This window comes from Haliotis cracherodii, unplaced genomic scaffold, assembly GCF_022045235.1.
Source record: "Haliotis cracherodii isolate W230 unplaced genomic scaffold, xgHalCrac1.p SCAF_17, whole genome shotgun sequence".
Classification (NCBI taxonomy): Eukaryota; Metazoa; Mollusca; class Gastropoda; order Lepetellida; family Haliotidae; genus Haliotis; species Haliotis cracherodii.
In genome coordinates this window covers 12,956,832-12,982,535 of record NW_027266272.1, presented here as the reverse complement: position 1 = coordinate 12,982,535, position 25,704 = coordinate 12,956,832, and the positions used below count along the sequence as shown (strand labels likewise).

At 41.8% G+C, this 25,704-nt stretch overlaps 1 protein-coding gene across 3 annotated transcripts in view; it reads right to left on the bottom strand.

Annotated features, from left to right (window-relative positions):
• Positions 1–25,704, bottom strand: part of LOC139464398 (polypeptide N-acetylgalactosaminyltransferase 1-like) — a 47,640-nt gene continuing 21,936 nt past the window's right edge. For 2 of the 3 annotated variants that reach the window (XM_071245926.1, XM_071245925.1), the window contains 12 exons: positions 16,672–17,054; positions 15,332–15,400; positions 13,635–13,788; positions 11,644–11,816; positions 11,008–11,172; positions 9,612–9,819; positions 7,996–8,113; positions 7,409–7,591; positions 6,455–6,583; positions 4,131–4,211; positions 3,885–4,022; positions 1–2,709 (listed from right to left, as the gene is read on the bottom strand). In XM_071245926.1, coding sequence (XP_071102027.1) covers positions 2,527–2,709; positions 3,885–4,022; positions 4,131–4,211; positions 6,455–6,583; positions 7,409–7,591; positions 7,996–8,113; positions 9,612–9,819; positions 11,008–11,172; positions 11,644–11,816; positions 13,635–13,788; positions 15,332–15,400; positions 16,672–16,996 — 1,926 coding nt within the window. In that variant the 5' untranslated portion in view covers positions 16,997–17,054 and the 3' untranslated portion in view covers positions 1–2,526. Of the gene's footprint in view, positions 2,710–3,884; positions 4,023–4,130; positions 4,212–6,454; positions 6,584–7,408; positions 7,592–7,995; positions 8,114–9,611; positions 9,820–11,007; positions 11,173–11,643; positions 11,817–13,634; positions 13,789–15,331; positions 15,401–16,671; positions 17,055–20,724; positions 20,761–25,704 lie in introns of those variants that run through there. The other variant, XM_071245927.1, reaches the window with a different exon arrangement.

Genomic DNA, 25,704 nt, shown 5'->3' with positions numbered 1-25,704 from the left:
TCGTAGTTGTTTCTCTCCCTATTCCTCTCACCCCCAACTTTTTCCCGGCCTACTTAACATTTTGAAAAAATAAAAAATATTGATTTGAAATTTGAATCTTTTGTTTATACTTATTTTATCAACTGACCTGATTTTATCAAATAAAAAATCTATAAACAAAAAACGTCTGCTCTATAGAGATACATTCCAGTGTAACATACAAATCATAATGTAAAGGATAAAGTTCCTAAATAATTTTGATTAAAATCAATCTCTCCTTCCTCCCATTTGATGCAGATACCCTCTTCCAGACCTGTTCATGAAACACCTCAAATACACACTCGTCTTGACCCCATCAACATGCTCACTACACACCCCAAAACGCTCACGGCTTAAGGCTTCTCAGTCATACGAATAAATATTCTAGTAAGATAAAGTATTTTTCATGATCCCTACCGTGGTTTTATTTGCGTTACGTTAAAGTAATTAAAGTCTGAAGTCTTTGTGAGACAGTTATTACCGAGAGACTGTCGTCACCTTCAGATTCCTATATCCGCCGGATTGATGAGGACTACAGTGCTCTCTCTATTGTACTCTTGGTCGTTATTGTATGGTCGTGCTGTCTCTATTGTACTCTTGGTCGTTATTGTATGGTCGTGCTGTCTCTATTGTACTCTTGGTCGTTATTGTATGGTCGTGCTGTCTCTATTGTACTCTTGGTCGTTATTGTATGGTCGCGCTGTCTCTATTGTACTTTTGGTCGTTATTGTATGGTCGTGCTGTCTCTATTGTACTCTTGGTCGTTATTGTATGGTCGTGCTGTCTCTATTGTACTCTTGGTCGTTATTGTATGGTCGTGCTGTCTCTATTGTACTCTTGGTCGTTATTGTATGGTCGTGCTGTCTCTATTGTACTCTTGGTCGTTATTGTATGGTCGTGCTGTCTCTATTGTACTCTTGGTCGTAAGTATATTGTGGTGCTGTATCTATTGTACTCTTGGTCGTTAGTATATTGTGGTGCTGTCTCTATTGTACTCTTGGTCGTTATTGTATGGTCGTGCTGTCTCTATTGTACTCTTGGACGTTAGTATATTGTGGTGCTGTGTCTATTGTACTCTTGGTCGTTAGTATATTGTGGTGCTGTCTCTATTGTACTCTTGGTCGTTATTGTATGGTCGTGCTGTCTCTATTGTACTCTTGGTCGTAAGTATATTGTGGTGCTGTCTCTATTGTACTCTTGGTCGTTATTGTAAGGTCGTGCTTTCTCTATTGTACTCTTGGACGTTAGTATATTGTGGTGCTGTGTCTATTGTACTCTTGGTCGTTAGTATATTGTGGTGCTGTCTCTATTGTACTCTTGGTCGTTATTGTAAGGTCGTGCTTTCTCTATTGTACTCTTGGACGTTAGTATATTGTGGTGCTGTGTCTATTGTACTCTTGGTCGTTAGTATATTGTGGTGCTGTCTCTATTGTACTCTTGGTCGTTATTGTAAGGTCGTGCTGTCTCTATTGTACTCTTGGACATTAGTATATTGTGGTGCTGTGTCTATTGTACTCTTGGTCGTTATTGTATGGTCGTTATATCGTGCTGTCTCTATTCTACTCTTGGTCGTTATTGCGTGATTATATCACATGTGATTTGGTTTTTATCTATGCCCACATTGAAGTGTCTCATTATGCAGACCCGTAGGAGCTGGGGGTCCAGCCCCGTCCTCCACCCACACCCCATTTACCCTCACTGATTTTTTATCAAAATATTGTCACAAGGAGAACTCTGCTCCACCCCTCTACCCAAACGGTAACATCTGTACACATACACAGTATTTGCAGCAAAATGGAATTTAGAATCAATACAATTTTAAATGCAAATGTTTAGATTTAGTGAACTACAAAAATATAGTTTCGGCCACTAGTGTTTGATCTGAAGGTAGTGCTGTCATATGGATACTGAGAGTCTTGAAATATGCCAGACATCTTCGCAAAGTTAGCCTGTTAAAATAAATTGCATGTTTTTTCATGACCCACCCGGTTCTGGTACTTATATTTTTAAGCACTTTTCAAATCAAATGTCACTTTTGCAAAACATTACGATTTGTTTATTGAGCCATGTCACTCCAGTACATGACATTCGCATAGGAACTAGCTGTGGTCATGGCTCTTCCTTCTTAGTTGTATTGGAATGTAACCTAATTAAAAATAGTACCCACTCCCTACCCACTCAGATTTAAAAATAGACAGATAATATTTATCTAACTGGCCTTACATGCCACCCCGGAGCAGTACTTCCCGAGGCTTTTCATACACATTCGTGTCTACTTGTGTCATTCCGGGCCATGCGGAATGACTCCGGAAAGACGCGAGTAGCAACGAATAGTACCCCTGAAGCCAGGAGTGACGGAACATTTGTTATAACAGTATCAGCACTTTCTAGCTGTATACCAGAGATCACACACGGTCTCTGAAAAAAATAAAAACAAACATTTGTAAATGCTTTCTATTTGTGACGTTATTGACCATTCCCGGACTCTACCGATGTGTGCCGAGTGCTTCACCAGCCTGCCTCTTTCGCCATTTCGTCAGCAGCTGTTCTGTTAAACTGGAAATGGGGATTCGTAGGCCAACTCCATTTCTGTGAGACATCCCCAGGGACGCAAGTCTCCAGTGTGATACTCTTGGCATCCTTCACAGTCAGACATGTGTTGGTCATCTGGTGCAGGATCTGACCTTCAACCTGTTGGAGAGAGAGAGGGCACCCTCGATTATCCAGCCTATTGTATCCAGTGCCGGATCCAGAGGGCGGTTCTAGGCCTACCTCACCCACCCCCCACCAACTATCCCCCACCCCATCCCTTTTAAATGCAGATATTTAAAAGGGAGGGAAAGGCGTCATTGAAAAAAAAAAATAATATAATATTAAAAAAATGAAATAAAAGAAAAATAAATAATGGATTGCATATTGTGTTTGTGAATTTTTTTGGGTGGACAAATGGCCCAAGGGGACCCCCCTCCTTATTTTTTAAATCCTGGATCCGCCCCTTGTTCCTGAATGACATTGCACAGCAATTCAGTGTCCTTGTCTGTCAGCTTGAGTGGAGTGAAGGAGTGAGTTGAAACCCACGAGTACAGGTATGGTGCTGACAAACCCACCACTTTCTAAATTATCAATTGTTTTAAACTGTCGTCCGAAAACCGACATTTCTAAATGTTTTTAGTAACTCTTCTCTTGCAATTAAACAATTATCAAAGTAATTATCATTCTTGTGAGAGAGTTTAAGATCAGCAAGAATGATAACAGATAGTTGTTGTTGTTGTTGATTTGTTGTTTAACGCCGCAATCAGCAATATTCCAGCTATATGACGGCAGTTGGTAAATAATCGAGTCTGGACCAGACAATCCAGTGATTGATATCATGAGCATCGATCCACGCAATTGGGATCGATGACATGCATCAACCAAGTCAGCGAGCCTGAACACCCGATCCCGTTAGTCGCCATTTACGATAAGCATAGTCTCCTTTTACGGCAAGCATGGGTTGCTGAAGACCTATTCTACCCTGGATCTTCACGGGTCTAGCAGATAGTGTCTGAAGCATAACATTTCGTATTGTTATTGCATATTGTCACATGACATTTTGTATTTTGTTTTGTTCAGCAATAATCCAGCTATATGACAGGCGTGTGAAGAATGGCGTTTCCGTGGGATTACACAGCTGCTGTCTTCCCAACTTGTGGAGCTAGGTGGTGGAGTTACGCTGTAACGGAAGCTGCAGTTGGTGTATGTTTCTGTATGCGTGTGTGTATTTGTGCAATATTGCAGCTTTATGTCTGGGGCCTGTAAATAATCCAGTCTGGATTAATTGACACAAATAAACAACTCACTTCCATGGCTGCGATCAGGGCACATACCTTTTTGAACGTCCACACCTGTGTCGTCTGCTCCGACTTGCACGCGGAGGTGGAGGGCGCGTGGTGCACGCCGGGATAAAAGTCCACGCAGTAAATGTTATGGCGAATCTCCAGCATTTTGTCAGATTCCCAAATTGTCTGCATTCAGAAAGATTGCGATGTTTCATTCATTTGTAAGCTGGAGGAAAAACTAAATCATTTATGATTTAAAATTTTAATAATCGACGGAAGTGACGTCAGACTTACCCCAGCGTCACAAGTGAACATAGCTAACGGCTGCTCCCAGCCAGGAGCCGACAGACACAGTCCCGTTCCTACATGAGAAATCTGCAGCAAAAAGCATATCAGTTGACAAACACATTGGATCCACCACATTACACACTTTTCTTTTTGGTCAACGACAATACACAAAGCTACGCCAAATTAATGAATTATTATTTGGACTTATAGAAAAATAGTAACCTGCATAGTGTGTGTCAGGGAGTGAGTTGGGTTTAACGCCGCTTTTAACAGCATTACAGTTAGATCGCGGCGTGTCAGCTTAATGTGGGAGGAAAGCCCGAAGTGATGCAGGTCTCAGACGTTTACCACTTCGGTGAAACCCACGAGTAAGGGTACGGTGGCGTGCTGACAAACCTAGAAACATAATCGGGGCGAACCGGGATTCAATCATAGGTTTCTGGCGCGCCCAAGGGACGCAACTCTGCACAGCGAATCGCGGCGCCTTAGACGACTGGGCCACCCATGTCCCCTTGCTACAGAAATCTATAACTGATGATTGTGTCGGAATAACGAGACTGATTAATGAGTGATTTCGGTAATTCGTTGCAAATTAGGTGTGTCGGAGTCGGTATGCGAGACTGTCGGATTAACGGGTCTAAATAGCACTGATTTAATCGGTTCCCATCATTAGCGTAGGATAAAGCCGAGTGTCGGATTAACGAGACTTGACTGTATAGGTAGAGATGCCGACTACAAGTCATATAGCATTGGAATGTTGTGGTAAGTCTTGGTAGGGGACGGCGTCTCATTGGTATATGAAAATGCTGTGTTCAGTCACGCTAATCGTGGAAAATTATTAAATTTTCTTATTAGTTAACTTCCTCAAACGGTAACAACGTTACCTTAGATATTTTCTGTAGTAGTTGTAATTCCGAATCCAGAGTGGACCGGTAAACCATACGGTGATGGTGATGGCCTTACAGCGAAGCCAATCTTGAATGGGACTCCACCGGGCATCGGGAGCCTACCCAATCTCATTAAAATCAGATCTTAGTTCTCGCTACCGCTAAACAAAGATCTGAGGACATCCTATTACGGGTCACGTCAGACCGACCTTGCGCGAACTTTGACCGACCAATGGAATGATCAATCAGGAGGCAGCTTTCTCGTGCTTTACGGCACTAATTTCAAATTGGTGACTACGCTTCTAAACATATTTTGACATTCTCGATTACGAATTTGAAACCTGAACAAAAGAACATTCTGGAATGGCTAATAGATAGGTTAGGTTGTATAGATTCAGTCGTTAGACTCGTAACTATCGTTCGGAATAAAGTTATCAAGGTTGCATGATTAGAAATCATATTCCGAGAGTCACTTTCATAATCTGGTAAGCGACGCTCTGATTGGTCTGATGAAAGGTCGCTCTGACGTGACCTCTAATGGGATGTCTTCAGATCTTTGTTTAGCGGTAGCGAGTACTAAGGTCTGATTTTAATGAGATTGGGAGCCTACCAATTATAGAATGTCCGTGTACCAAACGGGACAGCTTTACTGGACAGTTCAGGAATTTAACAGCGATTAATGTCCAGAAGTGTCAACTAGACGCAACAAGACGCAACTAGACGCAAGCCCCATTTCTATAGGGAGTGAGTGAGTGAGTACAGGTTTACGCCGCTCTTAGCAATATTACAACAATAACACGGCGGGGGACATCAGAAATGCGCTTCACACATTGTACCCATGTGGGGAATCGAATCCAGGTCTTCGGCGAACGCTGTAACCACTAGGCTAGGCTACCCCATAGCCCATTTCTGTAGTAAACGTATGGAGTCCGCCATCTTGAGAACAATATGGCGGTGCTGGCCTCGTGGAGCATTCGTAGCTATACGCACATAAACATATTTTGTATAGACCCATCCATTCTAGGTGGTCTCGTAGGTTATAAAGGAAAAATAATATCCTTATGGGTGTACAGCTACGACTTCCAGTGCTAAGACCTAGAGTACAAATCACCTTCGTAGTGCCGTCAGGTGGCGCTCGTGTGTCAGTGAGATACGCGTGAGGAAGGCGACGAAGTGAAGGCGCTTGGGTACCTACGGAAGCCTTTTAGGGCCATTTAAAAAAATAAAAATTCGATACTATCTTGAAATTTCAACTTCATTATCTTGAAATTTCAACTTAGTATCTTGAAATTTCAACTTCTATATCTTGAAATTTCAACTATTATATCTTGAAATTTCAACTTAGTATCTTGAAATTTCAAGATAGTATCTAAAAAAATAAAAAAGCAAATGGCCCTAAAAGGCTTCCGTAGGCACCAGTGGGTACATGCTATTTTTTCTTACCTGCCCGAAGTGGTCTCCGGACCCGGAAATGAACAGCTCGGGGTAGATATTCTCCAGATACCAGTCAAAGTGCTTACACTTGAGTTTACTACGTAGCTCCTTGGCCCCGGTGATGTCCCCGAAGTCGGCCTGTGGGCATACAACAGTGTCACGTGGAGCATAACGGGTTTTATCTGTACAACACCATCACTGTCAAATACAACGTCATAATTCATCCCATTCGATAAAACCGAGATGTATTGCACCTCACCGTTGTGTTGGTAGTGAACCAGTCCAGACGAATTTTTGGGTAAAATTATCAAAATTCTGCGGCTGAAATTACAAAATTCTGCTGTAACCTATTTCTCCCTTTAAAGATAAATACAAACTCATTTTTCAAAAACTCGAATTCAAATCTGAAACGAAGTAATCCCCAAAATGTCAATTTTAACAGTTAACAGTTGGATCAGAGAGACATATAATTATGCAAATAAATATGCAAAGTGTCGCTGATATTTATTTACGGTTAGACCTATGCATAGTTAATGTGGTCATAATACCACCAGAACGTATAAAAGTGGGAAATATTAATTTCAAATTTCGTTTTATTGTACGATTCATATGTTTTATGTTTGAATCACATGTTAAATGTTTGGGCATCATTCGAGTTCCAAATTTGATTGAAAAGCTTGAAGATAATGAAAATGTGTTGTATTTTTGATTAAATAAGGCGATATTTTAAAAATTCTGCGATGAGTTTTTCTGAACATCTTTCCGCGATCGCGGAATTGCAAAATTCGTCTGGGACTAGTAAACCAATTTTTCAGGGGATTCCTCCTGTAAAGCCTTCTACGAATCTCTGACAAATGGCAGCAGCAGGGAAATACACATTTGTTGTTGTGGTGCTGCTTGCGCACGACTTAAAAATTGGTGGTGTTACATCATCTAAAGAGACAAAAGAAAAGAATCACATACGGGTGAGAAGGGGTTGCTCTTGAAGTGGAACCACTTGTACTCATCCAGCCACACTTCCGCCACGCGCGCCGCGTTCTTGGACAGGAACGTGTCCCCTACGTTGACATACGGGGACTTGAGGCGAAAGATGTGGCCCACCCTGGAGCATGGGCTGATGAGGATCTTGCCGCCGCACATCCACAGCTGAGGAGGGGGAGCATATTTTGTAATAACATTTTACACCGATTAACAGATATAACATGCTCAAACAGCGATTGTTGATAGTTCTTAGACTAACATTTTGTCCAAGAAATATAGTTATTTTCTTATTGTCATCTAAAATATTTATCTAAAAAGTATAAAATACAATCCAAATGGAGCCAGGACAATGGTTAATTTCAGGACTGAGGCATCTGGAAAGGCCACATCATTCTAGACTTGCGTTGGGTTCCTTTTTGAATTTATTCTCTAAGGTCCGTTAGACAGACTAGCCAGTTCTCTTCTTAATGACTTCCACACTTAATGATTTCCACACTGATGAATATATTGAGAGACACCATCGTTTTATCCTGTCCCCTCCCCACACCGTCACCCCAACTGAATGTTACCTTGAGTGACAGCTCAAGGTTCTCCCCTCCCCACACCTCCAGGCCTGTGTCATACAGCCCTATACTGCTGAAGTATTCCTTGTTGATGGCGAACAGTCCACCGGCCAATGTCGGGGAGCTGTGGGCGAAACAAACGGTCATCTATATTTCACTAATATTCCGTGAGCTATGATAAAGACCGGTAAACCAAAACCAGAACTTGTTCTTTGGTTTCCCATAATGATTGAATATTAAATTGTTCAACAAGCCACTTATAAACGATCAACACAATAAGGGCTACCCGAGATATCACTCCACGTCATAGTGAGTGAGTGAGTGAGTTGGGTTTAACGCCGCTTTTAACATCATTTCAGTAAGATCACGGCGTGTCAGCTTAATGTGGGAGGAAATCCCGAAGTGATGCAGGTCTTAGACGTTTACCACTTCGGTAAAACCCACGAGCACGGGTATGGTGCTGACAAACCTAGAAACATAATCGGGGCCAACCGGAATTCGAACCCACAATCATAGGTTTCTGGCGTGCCCAAGGGACGCAACTCTGCACGGCGAATCGCGGCGCCTTATCATTCGTCACCACTCGCCTCTTTCCGTAACCTGCAAGAAGACTCGTCCCCCCTATCGATGAATGTTATGTGCGAAAATACGACAAACCAATCAGAATGCGCGCATGATTTCAAGTTCTTCGTCAAAGAATCCCTCAGAAATAATTTTTGATTTTACATATGTCTTGCATCTAAAAATATACCCAAGACACAGTTACATGTGTTCACTCATACTGTATAATTCCGCATGACCCGATGTGCTTTAAATTGCATTTGAAATATATATAATATATGGGGAAATATATGTTAACCATTTGGCAACGAGATTGTTTTAGGTATGCCCGTTTGCGCTAAGACAGAACCCGGTCGCAAGAATGGCCATGAGAGGGACACGAGTCGCTATTCGGCTTGTCCCAGAATAACACGAGTTGGTCACGAATGGGCGCCTTATATGACTGGGCCACCCGTGTACCCAAGCTCTGACAGAACAATGCTTAATTTCAGGAACTGAGGCAATCTGGACTTGCTCAATCATTCTAGACTTTCTTAATTTATTCTCTAGGGTCTGGGAGAGTACACTAGGAGCTGTACATGGAGATAGCACTACTTTTCTGTGTGACGACGGCCTGTATATAATCGAGTCTGGACCAGACAAACCAGTGACTGATAAAATTAACAACGTTCCAAGTCGTCATGGTCCCATGAGACGCAATCAACAAAACCATCGATCGATCCATGCAATCGCCTCTTACGACCCGTGAAGATCCGGGGTAGAATAGGTCTTCAGCAACCCATGCTTGCCGTAAAAGGCGACTATGCTTGTCTAACGGGATCGGGTGGTCAGGCTCGCTGACATGGTTGATGCATGTCATCAATCCCAATTGAGTGGATCGATGCTCGTGATATCAGTCATTGGATTGTCTGGTCAAGGCTCTATTATTGACAGACAGCCGTCATATAGCTGGAATATTGCTGAGTGAGGTGTTAAACAACAAACCAACCAACCAATCGCCTCTTACGACAATCGTAATTACGAAGACCTATTCTAACCGGAACCAATGAAGGGCAACGTACACAAACGGATCTGCCATTGTGGTCCTGTAGCGATTGATCCTTGGCGGGACTGAGATCCAGTTGAACGTCATAGACTCTGCACTGAAGCCGCCTATGTTGTTGTCGGCGTTGTTGATGCGGAAGTCGTCCTTGTCGATGACGTCGATGGTGGGGGTGACAACGGTAGAGGGGTTGTCTTGGATGGGCACTAACAGAGGCTCCAACCACCCTGTGGAAGAAAAAGTATGACTGAATCGTGTAGGCAGCTGTTCGAATCGTAAATTTTATAGGTTTTTTTCACGATTTTTAAACATGGATTACGTTGCACTGATATCTTTTTATCATTGCACTTACATAACCACCTGCATGCACATGTGTGTTTGTGTTTGTGTGTGTCAGAACTGACCAGTCCCTGTTTTAGCCCCTTAATGCCGAGCGCCAGACAGGGTAACAACAAGTACCATGTTTAAACGCTTTTTGACATGACATGGCCGAGGATCGAACCACCCTCCGGCAGACCTTCTATCAACTAGACCACGGAGGCGGTCTGGTGATTGGGGGGACAAAGTGTATTCAAAGCAGTGACGATGGTGTGTAGGTTGGGTGTGGAGAGAGGTCACTCTCACAGTGTTGGAAGTCATCAACGTCTATATTTGTTACGTGACCCACGAGCACACGCAGGGGGTAACAGGTCAACGATCCCAATCGGGTCGAATCTTGAATTTGAATCAACCGATTAGCTGCTGCGGCTAAGGGACGTAACGCTTCACAGAAAATTTGACCGCTGTGTTAATCTGCTCCCGTTATTGAGGGATCTGAACTCATAACACTTTCCAGAAAGCCCCCTTGCTGCACGAGCGTAACGTCTGAGATATCTTGAGGCTGTTATACATTTATATACCCACTATTCTGGTGTATGTTAACCACAACATATTCATAATTTGCTCGTGGGAATCCTGGATCTACTTTTCCATAGAACTTAGGTAATTGTGATTTAAGGTTAAGGTTTAAGTTAACGAATGAATATGGTTGCTATTATTCCAGCAATACCATACACATTAAAGGGACTTCACACACGCGTAACGAGAAAAAGCTATCCCACCACTCCGATTTTACCAAGTGAGTGGGGCGGTCGGGAAGCCTAGTGGTTAAAGCGTTCGCTCATCACGCCGAAGACCCGGGTTCGATTCCCGACATGGGTACAATGTGTGAAGCCCATTTCTGGTGTCCCCCGCCGTGATGTTGCTGGAATATTGCTAAAAGCGGCGTAAAACCATACTCACTCACTCACTCACCAAATAAGTAGTTTTCCGATGTTCAAAAAAATGCTACTTAAAAAATACCAACATTTACTTTTGACTAAAAAGACGGAATAAATTAATTTGTTGTGATTTAGCGTTTGCTTCTAGCTACCTACCATTGCCACACTCGCAGTGAGAGTCGAGGAACACAAGAACCGGAGCCTTGGCGAACTTGATACCCTCCATCCGGGCTCTCACCAGCCCCAGCCTCCTATTGGTCCGGACCACGTGCACTTTCGGCATGGCGGCCGTATACTCGTCAAGCGGTTCACCCAGGTCCTCTGAAGAAAGCAACACAGAAAGAGGTGAGGTGAGGTGAAATTTGTTTTAACGTCGCGTCTAAAATTATTGCACTTATATAGCGATGTGCATGCACGTGTGTGTGTGTGTGGCTGCTTGTACTAGTCCGGGCGGATGCCGATTTATAGTGCTAGCCCACTGAGATACCATGCCGCAGTTTAACATTAATACCCCACTCAGACACAGTATACTGACCACTCCTTGTTTTAGCCCCTTAATGCCGAGCGCCAGACAGGGTAACAACAAGTACCATCTTTTAACGTCTTTTGGTATGACGCGGCCGGGGATCGAACCCCGGACCTTCTACTTTCCGGGCGGACGCTCTAGCACTAGACCACGGAGGCGGTCACAAAACAGAAAGACATTGCACAATAATGTAAGAGTCGATTTGGGACAAGTCAGCACTTAAAAAGAGCGCTTGACAGCTTCCTTTAACTTCATTGTCCACTCACCTAGATTTGATCCGTCGTCGACCAGCAGGATCTCCTCCAAGAGGTTGGCAGGGGTCCTATTCAGCACGGAGTGGACTGTCCGGAGTAGTGTTGACCAGGCCTCGTTATAAAAACAGATGACCACTGATACGGAGGGGAGGTCTTTAGGGTAGAACTGGAAGGCGGCCTGACACCTGAAACACAAAGTACACGTCATCATCATCATCATCATCATCATTAACACAGTCATGCTAATGATATGCCCGGAATCGAGTCTGTCACCCAAATCCTAGAGAATAAATTAGGGAGGAATCAAACGCAAGTCTAAAAGGATTGGGTAAGTCTAGATTGCCTCAGCCCTAATAAAACATTATTCTGGGCTCCATTGGATTTGATTATATATTTTGTGGACGTATATTTTTAAATAAGATAATTCATTTCTGGGACTGTTTGTGCTCCATTGGGATTCGATCGTATATTTTCGAGATATATATTTATCAATAAGATAACTTACGTTTATTTTCGGGCTAAATTTTAGTCTGCTCTCAATTGTACAATATGTTCTGTTAGCAGAGTTCTGATGATTTTGGAAATGCTTGGTTTTTGTCGCTTTTAATATGTAACCTACTATTGTCAAATCGTGTGAATGGTGTTTTTACTGGAGACAGCGAGGTTGAAACAGGAGACCCACGTCGTCATGATCTAAGAGTCAAAGTCACCATTCATATGTTATGAAATGAATTTTGTACACAGATATGAGAATAATGTTTTTTGAAAACATATCCCACGGCGTCGGGGTAGGAAGCAAGGAATAAACCAAGTCACCGAGCCTGATCCGTTTTATTCGACACAAAACACACACGTTTGAGTATCATGTAGCTGGGAGTCTACTGCAGGGAATGTAAGAGAGTGAGTATGGTTTTACGCCGCTTTTAGTAATATTCCAGCAATATCACGGCGGGGGACACCAGAAATGGGCTTCACACATTGTTCCCATGTCGGAAATCGAACCCGGGTCCTCGGCGTGACGAGCGAACGCTTTAACCATTAGGCTACCCGACCGCCCCGCAGAAGAATGTAGTGAATGTAATGAAAACTCTAATTGGTTCCGAAATTCAACAAAATAGTTTGCCTCAGGTAATAAAGACATTGTTCACATGACGTCCATAAAAAAATGTTTTGGTCAAAAGACAATTTCGCCTCCGTGGTCCAGTGGATGGGACGGGGACGTCTCCCCCAAGAGAGGAAGGTTTCGGGGTTCGATCCCCGGCTGCGTCATACCAAAATACGTTACACGATGGTATTTGTGGTTTCCCTGCCTGGCGCTTAGGGGATAAAACAAGGCACGTCTCCTGCACTTGCACCCTTCTTCTTTAAAAAAATATTCCGTCGGTTGGGGTAGGCACAAAAAACAAAACAACAATTAACTTACTTTTGTCAAAATGGAGCAGAATATATTATGGCTATGATTTCTCCATAGTAAATCCAATGAAAGTGTTTTGCCCCAAATATATCATGGCGAGGATCGTCTAGAGGAACAGTCACGCAATGATGAAGCTATTGTTTATTACCCATAAGGTCGGACTTCTTTTTAAAGCTTGGAATATGAAAAATATTTAAACTTTTCTTTTCGACCCTTCGACCTGGAAGTTTGGTCCAAACATCCGCAAACTATCTGGCATAACTACTTGTGGTGCCGATGGAACCTGTAGACACTGCTATAAACCACTTGCTCTGGGACCCGTGAAAATCCGGGGTAGAAAAGGTCTTCAGGAACCCATGATTGCCGTAACAGGCGACTATTCTTGTCATAAGAGGCGACTAACGGGATCGGGTGGTCAGGCTCGCTGACTTGGTTGATGCGTGTCATCGTATCACAATTGTGTGGATCGATGCTCATGATGCGAATCACTGGATTGTCTTTACCAGACTCGATTATTTACAGACGTCTGTATGTGGCTGGAATATTGCTGACTGCGGCGTTAAACAACAAAGAAACAAACAAAACTTACTCTGGGTTCCTGAAGTCCGGCACCGATCTCACCAGGGAGATCTTGTCGCTCACAAACTCATTGAAGTGGTGGACGGAATCTCCTAGTTCAAACGCCGTCCTCTCCGTGGGATTCAGCAACGACGCATCGACAATAGACGCAGCTCCGCCCTCGCCTGAAAAAAGTCATCCGAACAATCTGTAAAAGATGCTATTTGAGTGGCGACTATGTCAAAACAACAGAACCAACTGTATGAAAAGAATCTTCTCGTTTCAAAACACCTGCTCTGCATTTTCATGAAGCGGATTGCATGGGAGATTGAGTAACTGATTTTAAGAGCACTTCCAGTGAAACAGGATTTTGCATTCTGATTTGATATCTTTGAAACAGCCAAGTATTGTGGTCGTCCACAAGCGCCCATCTATGTGTTGTTGAATACTGGGAGTTATGTCCCTTAGATGCCAGGCTTCGCTACACCTAAGGAGTAAAGTGTCCTCGATCCCCTAACCATAGTGTTATTACCTTGGTTACAGGACTGTACCTTACTGACCGCCTTCATATGATTGTTTGTTTGTTTGTTTTTTAACGCCGCACTCAGCAATATTCCAGTAATATGACGGTGGTTTGTAAATAATCGAGTTTGGACCGGACAATCCAGTGATTGGCATCATGAGCATCGATCCACGCAACTGGGATACGACATCAACCAAGTCAGCGAGCTTGACCACCCGATCCCGTTCGTCGCCCCTTACGACGACAAGCTTAGTCGCCTTTAACAGCAATCAAGGGTTGCTGAAGACAAATTCTCTACTCGGATCTTCACGGGTGAGGGTCGGTCGGGTAGCTTGGTGGTTAAAGCGTTCGCTCGTCACGCCGAAGACCCGGGTTCGATTCCCGACATGGGTACAATGTGTGAAGCCAATTTCTGGTGTCCCCCGCCTGATATTGCTTGAATATTGCTAAAAGCAACGTAAAACCATACTCATTCACTTCACGGGGGAATTTATTAACGAATAGGGGAATACCGTAGTAACTGACGGCTTTTTGTTCTTACAGTCATAGAAGAAGTCAGTTACTTAATAGAGAATATCACACGAGTGTCTTATTACAGACAAGATGTGTTCTTGTGTTAATCCTTCTCGAAACACATTGAATTAGATTCGAACCCGAACGACGACACTGCTGTGCCTAAATACCCAGATCACCCAATTTTATTTGAGTGTCCATTTTGCCAAAAATTACAAAAAAATGACTATGGTGGGTCAGTACACAGTCTAACATTGCGATGGGCGTGAATGGAGTAGTGTGTTGGATAAAGTGAGTGAGTGAGTTGGGTTTAACGCCGCTTAAAACAGTATTCCAGTTATATCACGGCGTGTCAGCTTAATGTGGGAGGAAAGCCCGGAATGATGCAGGTCACAGACGTTTGCCACTTCGGTGAAACCCACGAGCACGGGTATGGTGCTGACAAACCTAGAAACATAATTGGGGCGAACCGGAATTCGAACCCACAATTATAGGTTTCTGGTGAGCCCAAGGGACGCAACTCTGCACAGCGAATCGCGGCGCCTTAGACGACTGGGCCACCTGTGCCCCCTGTTGGATAAAGCATGATCTTGACACGGCAAGGGTTCGCTTCGAGAAAAGCGCGTAGTCATCTTGCCCATTGTTTGTGCTTGTACCCCGCCCACTCACTCATTCGAAGAAGCGTCACCTACCAAGACCCGGATGTGCCTGGAGAACCTTCATTTTACTTTTCTTCTTCGGAACATCTGCGTGAAGATTGACTGAAAGAAAAAAGAAGAAGATATTAGTGTGTTACCTAATCACGAAAAACATACATATCTTATTAAAGTGTTCACATATTTTACACAGAACGTTTACAATGATCTCGTGCTCCACAAACATGGGTCAAATTTAAGTCCATTGATACTACTTTGACTCTCAGTTGTGGCTGTACGTGTTTTATCTTCCAAAACTGGCTTCCAAAGGAGATACCGTCACAAAGTGTGAGTGGGTGAGTTTGGTTTAACGCCGCTTTTAACAGTATTCCAGTTATATCGCAGCGTGTCAGCTTAATGTGGGAGGAAAGCATGCAGGCCTCAGGCGTTTACCACATCGGTGAAACCCATAAGCACGGGTATGGTGCTGACAATCCTAGAAACATAATTGGGGCGAACCGGGATTCGAACCCGCAATCATAGGTTTCTGGTGTGCCTAAGGGACGCAACTCTGCACAGCGAATCGCGGCGCCTTAGACGACTGGGCCACCCGTGCCCCCACCGTCACAAAGACATTGCATCACAATGCCTTTCAGATCATAGATCATAGCGACGTCATCAGTTACATCACTAATCTCGTTGTCAATACACACGGGACACGTTACTGTTTACAAACGGAAAGAGTTGGAGGAATAATTGTGGATGATATCACCCTCGTGTCTTTTGATATCAAATATATCAACACATGTCAATAAAGTTCTTAATCTCCCCATCAAGCATCGATTTTTTTGTTAAACTTGCATCGACTGTAATAAGACACGAGGGTGATATTCTCTATTAAGTAACTGACTTCTACTATGACTGTGAAAACAAAAAGCCGTCACTTACGGCTATTGGTAATGGTATTCCCCCATTCGTTAATAAATTCCCCCGTGAAGTGAGTGAGTATGGTTTTACGCCGCTTTTAGCAATATTCCAGCAATATCAGGCGGGGGACACCAGAATTGGGCTTCACACATTGTACCCATGTCGGGAATCGAACCAGGGTCTTCGGCGCGACGAGCGAACGCCCCTCATCCGTGAAGATCCGGGTAGAGAATAGGTCTTCAGCTTCCCTTGATTGCCGTATAAGGCAACCATACTTGTCGTAAGAGGCGACTAACGGGATCGGAAGGTCAGGCTCGCTGACTTGGGTGATGCATGTCATCGTATCCCAGTTGCGTGGATCGATGCTCATGATGTCAACCACTGGGTTGTCTGGTCCAGACTCGATTATTTACAGACGTAGCTGGACTATTGTTGAGTGTGGCGTCAAACAACAAACAATACTGTCTTACCTATGTGATCATCCCTCGTGTCATCGTCCCTCTTCCAACTTTTGATTTCTTCATATTTTACATCATCAACATAACCATCATGCATAACAACCGGCGCCCGGGCGCCAGCTGCGTGATGAGACGCCGGTTTGCTGCCCCTCTCCGCATCAAACAAAGCTACTTTAAGTACAACCAGAAACCACAACATAGGCACGATCAAGAGTAAATATATGTAGCGTCTTCTACCAGAATTGGCTTTTGGCTTAGCCATTTCCAAATCACTGTTGCCCCCCGTTTCCTCGAGAGACCGGACGCCATTTGTCCGTTGCTTGCGGCGTTCTATCATGGCGACTGTGGTTATGACAAGTCTTGCACGTTGTCTGCAGACATCCACTGAAAGGACGCTTGAAAAAGCAAGAACAAAAATACCATTCATAGTAAACAGTCTACGCAGAGTGTACACGACGGTTTTTATACCTCCATAAACTCAACAAAATATTAATTAAAATCAGTTCTAATAAATAAATGAAGACCTCAGAGCCAAAAGGGGCCTAAATGCACTTTGGCCCTTTTTGAATATTATTGCATAAAAAAAAACATCTATAAGTTCTCGTCTACTTGTAGAATAATTATTATATGTTTTTATTGATAAGGTTTTTTTTTAGATATAGCTACTTAAAATTTTGTAAAAGGGCCAAAGTCAAGTTCCAAATTGGCCAACGTCACTTTGCTAGATTTTGGCCCTTTTAGCTCTCATCTCAGTGTGTGGTTGAGACTGGTTGTTCAAGAGATTTGAAAGTTTGGAAACATGATTATTATGTTTCAACAAGTTCAACAAAGCAGGCATTAGTTTAAATTATTTAAAACAGCTTCAATAGTATGTGTTTATACTTTCAGTAGAAGTTTTATCAATCTCACATGTTAAATCCCATGCAAATGACATTGACCCTTTCCGCCCTTACACAGATTAAAAACGTAAGTTTAGTTCCATAGCAACATTTATATGTCTGCTGTCAGAATGTGTTAAAGTTTAGGAATTTATCGGGGAATAAAAAATGTTCATTAGCAGGTATAAAGTTATTGCTTTCATTACTTTACTCAAAACGGACTCCACATGACATTGGCCCTTATGGCTCTACGCTCCTCAAATACATCAACAATAACTTAACAGACTGCCTATTTAACGATGAACACAAAAATAACTGCAGACAGCAATATTATCAGCCAAACAGGAAATAGCAGTTATTTAGCAGGCGGGGCCTAATTTGGTTTCGGTTGTTGGAAAAATGAAAGCATTTAAAAAAATACTTGTTTAAGTCTATCAAATGCCGCAAATTATGAGGTTGGTTTGTTGGTTTGTTGTTTAACGCCGCACTCAGCAATATTCCAGCTATATGACGGCGGTCTGAAATAATCGAGTCTGGACCAGACAATCCAGTCGTTGACATCATGAGCATCGATCCACGCAATTGGTATCAACCAAGTCAGCGAGCCTGACAACCGATCCCGTTAGTCGCCTCTTACAACAAGCACAGTCGCCTGTTACGGCAAGCATGGGTTGCTGAAGATCTATTCTACCCCGGATCTTCACGGATCGCAAATCAATCCGCCTTGTCATAAAGTAACTAAAAATGCAAACATTCACGTTCAATAAAAGAAAGAAAATTGTCTTTATTTTAACCACCATGTGTAACGACCTGCTTGTCAGGTGAGCTTACATTGCCTTGCAGCAATGGTATACCATAGAATCGACATTTAACAACTCAAAACTGACTAACACAAGATTATTGTCAAATCAATCTGAAATCTCCTTAAAATCAGATCTTAGTACTCGTTACCGCTACACAAAGCATTAGCGAGCACTGAGACTTGATTTTAAGGAGATAGAATCAATCTGAATATCAACTGCTTTGATCGCTCAGACGAACGGTGTGAGTGTGTCAGTTCCCAACTTAATGTCAGAACAGCTTCATGGACATCATCTTTATAACTAAAACTAATTACAATAACGTGGAAGCTATTCAAATCTGATTAACTGGTCAACATAAACAGACCTACGTCCACAGACGCATATTCACCTGATGAAGGAGCAATCATATACTCCAAAACGTTGTGCTCAAAGAAGTTGACATCCATATATTCTCTCTTATGTGTATCACATCTACATGTCATTCAAAGACCTGGTTATTTTAGCTTCATGAAATTTGAATCGGACTAATGTAGATGTGCCGAGCGTCGTTGTCATGAAGTACTACAGTAACTCAAATAAATGAAGGGTCACCGGATTTTTTAATATTACTATAGTTAATCTGTCATGCCATGATAGAATAGTAATTTTAAAGAATCGGACGATCCTTAACGTTTTTTGAGATCCTTAATATGTTTTTAGAAGTATAAAAAAGGATATAAATATAACAATTTAATGGAGGATACGAAGCGGAGGAAAAGGATACACTGTATCATTATTGAAAACGTAGTGCTATTTATAGGCGATGTAAGGACAGATTTGTTTCAAAAAGATCAAGAATCCGCGGATCCCCCAAAAATAAAATGTGAAAAGTTAAACAAATGTGTGTATTATTTTATCTTGAAAACTTCACAACAACGCAATATGACGAATCGCGACAGATCCGTGTCCAAAATGGAAGGTTGATGACTGTAACTTCGTTTCTTTCCCCACTCCGCCCGCCCTTTCTGTACATAAACAATCAAATAAACAAGGCTGGCCTTAGAACTTCTTATGTTTTAATTTGCATACGCATTTCAACCGCGAAGATGCGCGTTAGAATAGCCCTTCAACAACCCATGCTTGTCGTAAGAGCGACTAACGGGATCGGGTGGTCAGGCTCGCTGACTTGGTTGATGCATGTTATCGTATCCCAGTTGAGTGGATCGATGCTCATTATGTCAGTCACTGGATTGTCTGGTCCAGACTCGATTATTTACAGACCGCCGTCATGCAGCTTGAATACTGCTGAGTGCGGTTGTTACAATAAACAGACAAACAAAAAGCATATTTAAGTATTTAACAAAGAAATATCTCGGACATCGATAGTTTCCAGAAATATTAAATATTTCCCGAATTAGACAGCCCACACAATACAGCTGTGGTTTCACAAAGCGCAATGTGTGGTACGTTATTTATACAAATTCCCAGCTGTGATGATATAATATTAATGATAAGCAATAATTCACTGTACAATCGGTCTCGTAATGGATGGTAACTTCGCCTAATACCTGTAGTCGTGGTATAGAGCACATGGTCTAATTTCAAGAATTAAACACAAACGACATTGAGTGACAACTGCCCAGTATCAACACCGTAACCCGAGGCACGCTTTAGTTATGCTCAGCAAGGGCCAAACGTAATCGTGGCATCTCCCTGAGCGAGCATACATGACAACATTTCGCGTTCCACACGTAGACTAAACACGTGGATACGGCGCACTATCTCTGTCCCTCGTTGTAACGCAAAGCTATCACCGACACATGTCGATATTTTTGTACAGCGTTATATATTCATCTATTAATACATGAAATATAATATATTGATATTAGAAATATCTTCATATATCTATTTCGATATTTGCTGCACAGTGTTATTCATCTGTTATTATATGAAATATAATATATTAATATTAGAATTATCTTCATATTTTTGTTTCTTCTTGTTTCAAGGGACTTGTCATTCTAGAATAGTTTCGCGTATATTACACACATTTATTAAAACGACAGTCCGTGCAAGGCTTACATTATACATCATTTAATGAAAGTATTTATTATATTCTTCAACAAATATCAAATGTCATACTCTATTATCATGTAAATTGCATTGACATTTCGTTTGCCTTTTCACATAACGTTTATCATTGTCAATGGCAAATATACATTCAGCGTTCACAGTACAAAGCACAGATACCATACTGAATTGAATACATATATACCTACTCTTAAGCATAAAAGCCGTGTAGAATCTAACCAACGACAAAGATAGGAGCGTTTCGCTCCACAACACCTATCACGGCAAAGGTGTTAACTGTAAACATGCAATATTCTAAACGTGAATCGACTTACCCAATAAATTATAAATGCCGAGATGAGGATGTCGAGTGTGCGTCAAGTGGAGGCGAAATGTGGGAACTATCATTACATATTTACATATTTCGAGTGACGTGGCGTTTGCCCGGCAGAGACAAAACTAGACACCATTCAAGATTGCATCTGTTCTTTACACACATAGACTTGCCGAGGCTCCTAATAGGTCGCTCGCCATTATGCCCGTGGCGCGGTGGTGTACTGTACTGTATATGAATGCGTGTTATGAATACGCAGGTGGCAGAAGTTAACGCTTGTCGTGTTTGCCGACTTAATGGGGATCGTGTGGACACAATGGCAGCACGTGGAGTAATTTGGGTTGTGGATAACACCGTGCTGTAACCCAGATCAAAGGGAGTCATAGTAGGACACGACAGCTCCGACCTCACCCAAATCGTCAGATACATAAAGAGACATTACTTCGTACACACGATCCGTAAATCGGGATATCTGCCAACTGAAGGACTTGACGGCGATTCAAAATATACCGTATATTGTCTTTTCTTTAAAATGCCATAATCTTTTCAACTTGCAATCAAATTTTGAGTGAACACTAGAAATGCATATTTTCAATGAATCTCAAAGACACATGTTTCAAAATCAATTCACAATGACTTCATCTAATGCACAACAATCGATACCTCAATGTGTATTTAAACATCTGTCCTTCTGGATAGTGTGAACACTATTGACTGTCGAATTTAGATCGATCATGCGTAAAGTGACCTGATTTCTACCACTTGTACTGACCCTCGGCCGCAGGGTGTGATGAGGATCGGGTGGACACAATGTTCTCATTTGTTGAGCTTGTTTCCATTGTAGCCCCCGTTTTGAGCATATTTAGTATATCGATCAGGCGCTATATAAATAGGTATTGTTATTATTGATGCTATTGCTGGTTTTTCTATTATTATTATTATTATTATTATTATTATTATTATTATTATTATTATATACTACCACTTATTATGATTATTATTATTATTTCTGAGTCGGAAGGCCGCGTCTCATCGTACAGCATGGGTCGTTTCATATTTTAAGCACTGGTTTGTCTGATCTCGACTGTTCAAAAGAACTAACTGCGGCGTAATACAACATTCATTCACAGTATACGAATCCCGATCATGATGATAGCTAAAAGCAACCGTGTTCGTGGGTATCAGTGTTGAGCGTCTACGATTTGCACCGTGACACCTTCACATTTCACAGATCGTGATTCTAAAACTCATCATCTTACTCCGTTATATTCCCGTTACAGCTGCCACGTCGTACAGAGGTAAATTGTCTTGTATGAACAGCTGATCAAAATAACACACGAGTAAGCTTGCGACCAGCTAACAGCTCCATTGCAACACAAGGTGAATAAGTACTGTTTTATGCTGCTTTTGGTAACATACAGGCATTATCACGTGGTGGGGAGACCAGAATTTAGCTTCACACGATTTAACCATATGAGGAATCGAACCCGGGCCTTCGGTATGACGAGCGAACGCTTTAACCACTAGGCTACCTCACCACTCCCTGATACAACGAAATACTTACCTTTTTTTCTGAACCGTGTATCGAATTCCTTTATGTGAACAACACTTAAGAGTTTAAACGAAAGCAGTTATATCACATGTCTGGCATTTTTGTGACTTCTTTCTCGTCCGAGGCTTAAACTGATGTCTAAGTTCTAAATTTAATTGCACTCGAAGCACTCGTCCGTTGAGCAAGTCTATACACCTGGACGTCAAATGAAAACTGAACACGTTCACTGCGAAAGTCAGGACCTGCTGTCTGTGTTATCGTTAACATGAGACAGTGAGCTGTCACGCCCGAGGAAATCCCCGCACATTGTACGTGGTTTGCCTCATTGCTCCGTTATAAGAACGTGACATGCTTCATTGCTCCTGTTATAAGGACGACTGACTTCGCTAGTTCCCCACGCAATTTATTTGTTTTAAACTTAAATAAATTAAAATGAAATTCTGAAGATTGCGTACTGTATTTGCAGCTCTTCCCTTTATCTTTTGAGTCGTACTATTTTTTTTAAATTGGGCATGCCTATTACGTCTATGTGATTATTGCAATAATAACTAATACTGCAATAGTTAAAAACAGTAGTGTCATACATATAGCACCAATATTGCAGAAATAGCAATGCTGGTGAAATAAATTTGACATTTTCTGAGAGAACCCATTATACGTGTTTTCTTTATTTTTTTCAAATTCTTGAAAAATTCTAATCATTTCTCAAACACTGTCAACAATTACCAACGTAATGGTCATTCGACTGAGAGCGTTTAATACGCGACATCCCTCTACCTAACACAGTACTATGTCTTCACAGAAGAAACCTCAGAATCTACAGGATTGTTACGCTGGGTTTTTTTCTTCAGATGTCTATTTGCTTGCGTTTTCGTGACTGTTTTTCATTGTGTAGTCCTACATGACATGCTTTCTGTATTTGTTGTTGTTTTGTAACTCTGCAACATTATTCCAGCAACGTGACGACGGTGTGTAAATAATCTGGACCAGACAATCCTGTGATGGATATAGTGAGTAACGATCCATACCGTGGAGTACAATGACATGCATCAACCAAGTCACCGAGCCTGACCACCCGATCCCGTTAAGGGGCATTCACACGGTACAACTAGTTGTATACAATTTTTTGCATGCAACACATTGCATCGTGTGAACCGTCAAGTCGGTCCAACTTTTGACGTATGCAACTTGTTGGACGCGAGTTGTACGAAATAGGACATGCTCTATTTTAATGCGACAAGTTGTATGAACGCAGCCAATCAAAACGCGTATGAAAATCACGTGACATTTTCACGTCAATTTGTAAACAAAAATGGCGACTCCGATTCACGTCGGTAACCTCTGTTTTTCGGTATCCTAAGTGTCACCACTCAATAAAGGACCTATGAAAAGTAGGTACGTAGAATACCACTGTACCAAATTATATATTTTGAGATTTGCATCGGTCTAATTCTCCTGGTTAAACTGTTCATGCTGTTATTTGAAACGACGATGGCTATGTAACTGTTCACTGTAGTGTAGACCAAGATGAGATAAGGTCCATAATACGTTTCTAAAACTTAAAATACATCATACACACAAATACACGTCACAGTTTTAGATTCTGTGGGAAAGTATCTATAATATGATGCCATTAAAAACTATTTAGCCAAAGCATGTGTATCACTAACGACATCTGAAAATAGTGTACAACGAAAAAAATGCCATTTTCGCATTTTACCAATTCACTGTTCTAAATGTGATTATTTATTCAAATAACGTATAGCTACATGAGAAGTTCCATTACAAAACCATTGGGTGTCTGCCCTTTGTCAAAACACCAATCATCATTCCGAAAAGACTCCAATAACCCTATATTCGTTTTCGAAATATAAAAACTCTGGACCGAACCTCCATGTTGGATAGCGTTGCAAAATCACGGTTCTTTTCGCGTCAGGCGAGATGCCTGTCACATCACATGTATTTCACACTCAGCTACCATACATACATCTCTGAATTCATCACATCATTAAGAATCAATTGACATTTTGTCTAAATCACTAATACAAACGGTCCAAATGAAATCAAGCGCAATATTCAAGTGTGAAATCAAACCCTGTGCTCTGAAACCTACCAGTGGGCCTTCTCATTTAAAAATGTAAACAAAGCAAACTTCTAGTTTTACTTAACATTTTACTATTCCGAGAGATTCGGTCGTCAATTTGTTGCATACATTAGCTCAGTTTATTACGAATATGCATGGGTCGATAATCGTTGCAAGAATTGAGGAATTAATAATTAGAGTCCAGATACTTAGTTGGAAAAAGTCAACAGAAATCGTTCAACATGCCGCCATGATTGACGCAAAATCACGCACACAGACGAAGGTACTGGTCTGCCTTTCCACGTTGTATCAAGGCGAGAATGGAAACATAAAAACAAACAGAACTTGTTGATTTCAGATTGATTCTGATTACTTACCTTACATGACCCATTTATGTATGTATGTGATCCCAGCATCACGGTAAAACTACTCCGAATATTCCGCGTGCTGCTATCAGTGAAATCGCTACGTTATGACGGGAGGTTACCGGTAGTGATGTCATATTAGTATACGTCAGCATCAACATCGTTGTACATATTTGTTATTTTCTTTGAGGTGCGGGTGAACTAGTACACAACGCATTCAGTTCATGAAGTAGTTTACTGTTTCAATCTTGAATTATAATTTGAATATCTCTTCAATATCGTTTCACCCAGCAAAATAATGCACTGCTGCAAAATGGATACATGTATGCAGTACTGTTACTAATATAATCTAAAATGCCATAGAATTTATGAAACTCATAATAATCAGCCGTTTGTTTGGTCATAGACATTCATCGTGTTATCCTTCCCATAAGATGCTTTGTAAATGTAACACACTGCAGCATATACATATTTCCTTTGGAGAATTGTGAAATATCCATTGTGGCAAATTTATATAGATAGGTTAAAGACCTGCATCACTTTTGGCTTTCCTCCCACATTAAGCTGACACGCCGTGATATAACTGCAATACTGTTAAAAACGGCGTTAGACCTAAATTCACTCATTCTCGATAAATAGAGTGAGTGAGTGAGTTGGGTTTAACGCCGCGTGACGACCCGTGAAGATCCGGGTTAGGACAACATATGCTTGCCATAAAAAGCGACTATGCTTCTCGATCGTAAGAGGCGACTAACGGGATCGGGTGGTCGGGATCGGGTGGTCAGGCTCGCTGATTTGGTTGATGCATGTCATCGTATCCCAATTGCTTGGATCGATGCTCATAAATATCCATCACTGGATTTTCTGGTCCTGAATTGATAATCTACAGACTGCCGCCATGGATACATGTATGCAGTACTGTTACTAATATAATCTAAAATGCCATAGAATTTATGAAACTCATAATAATCAGCTGTTTGT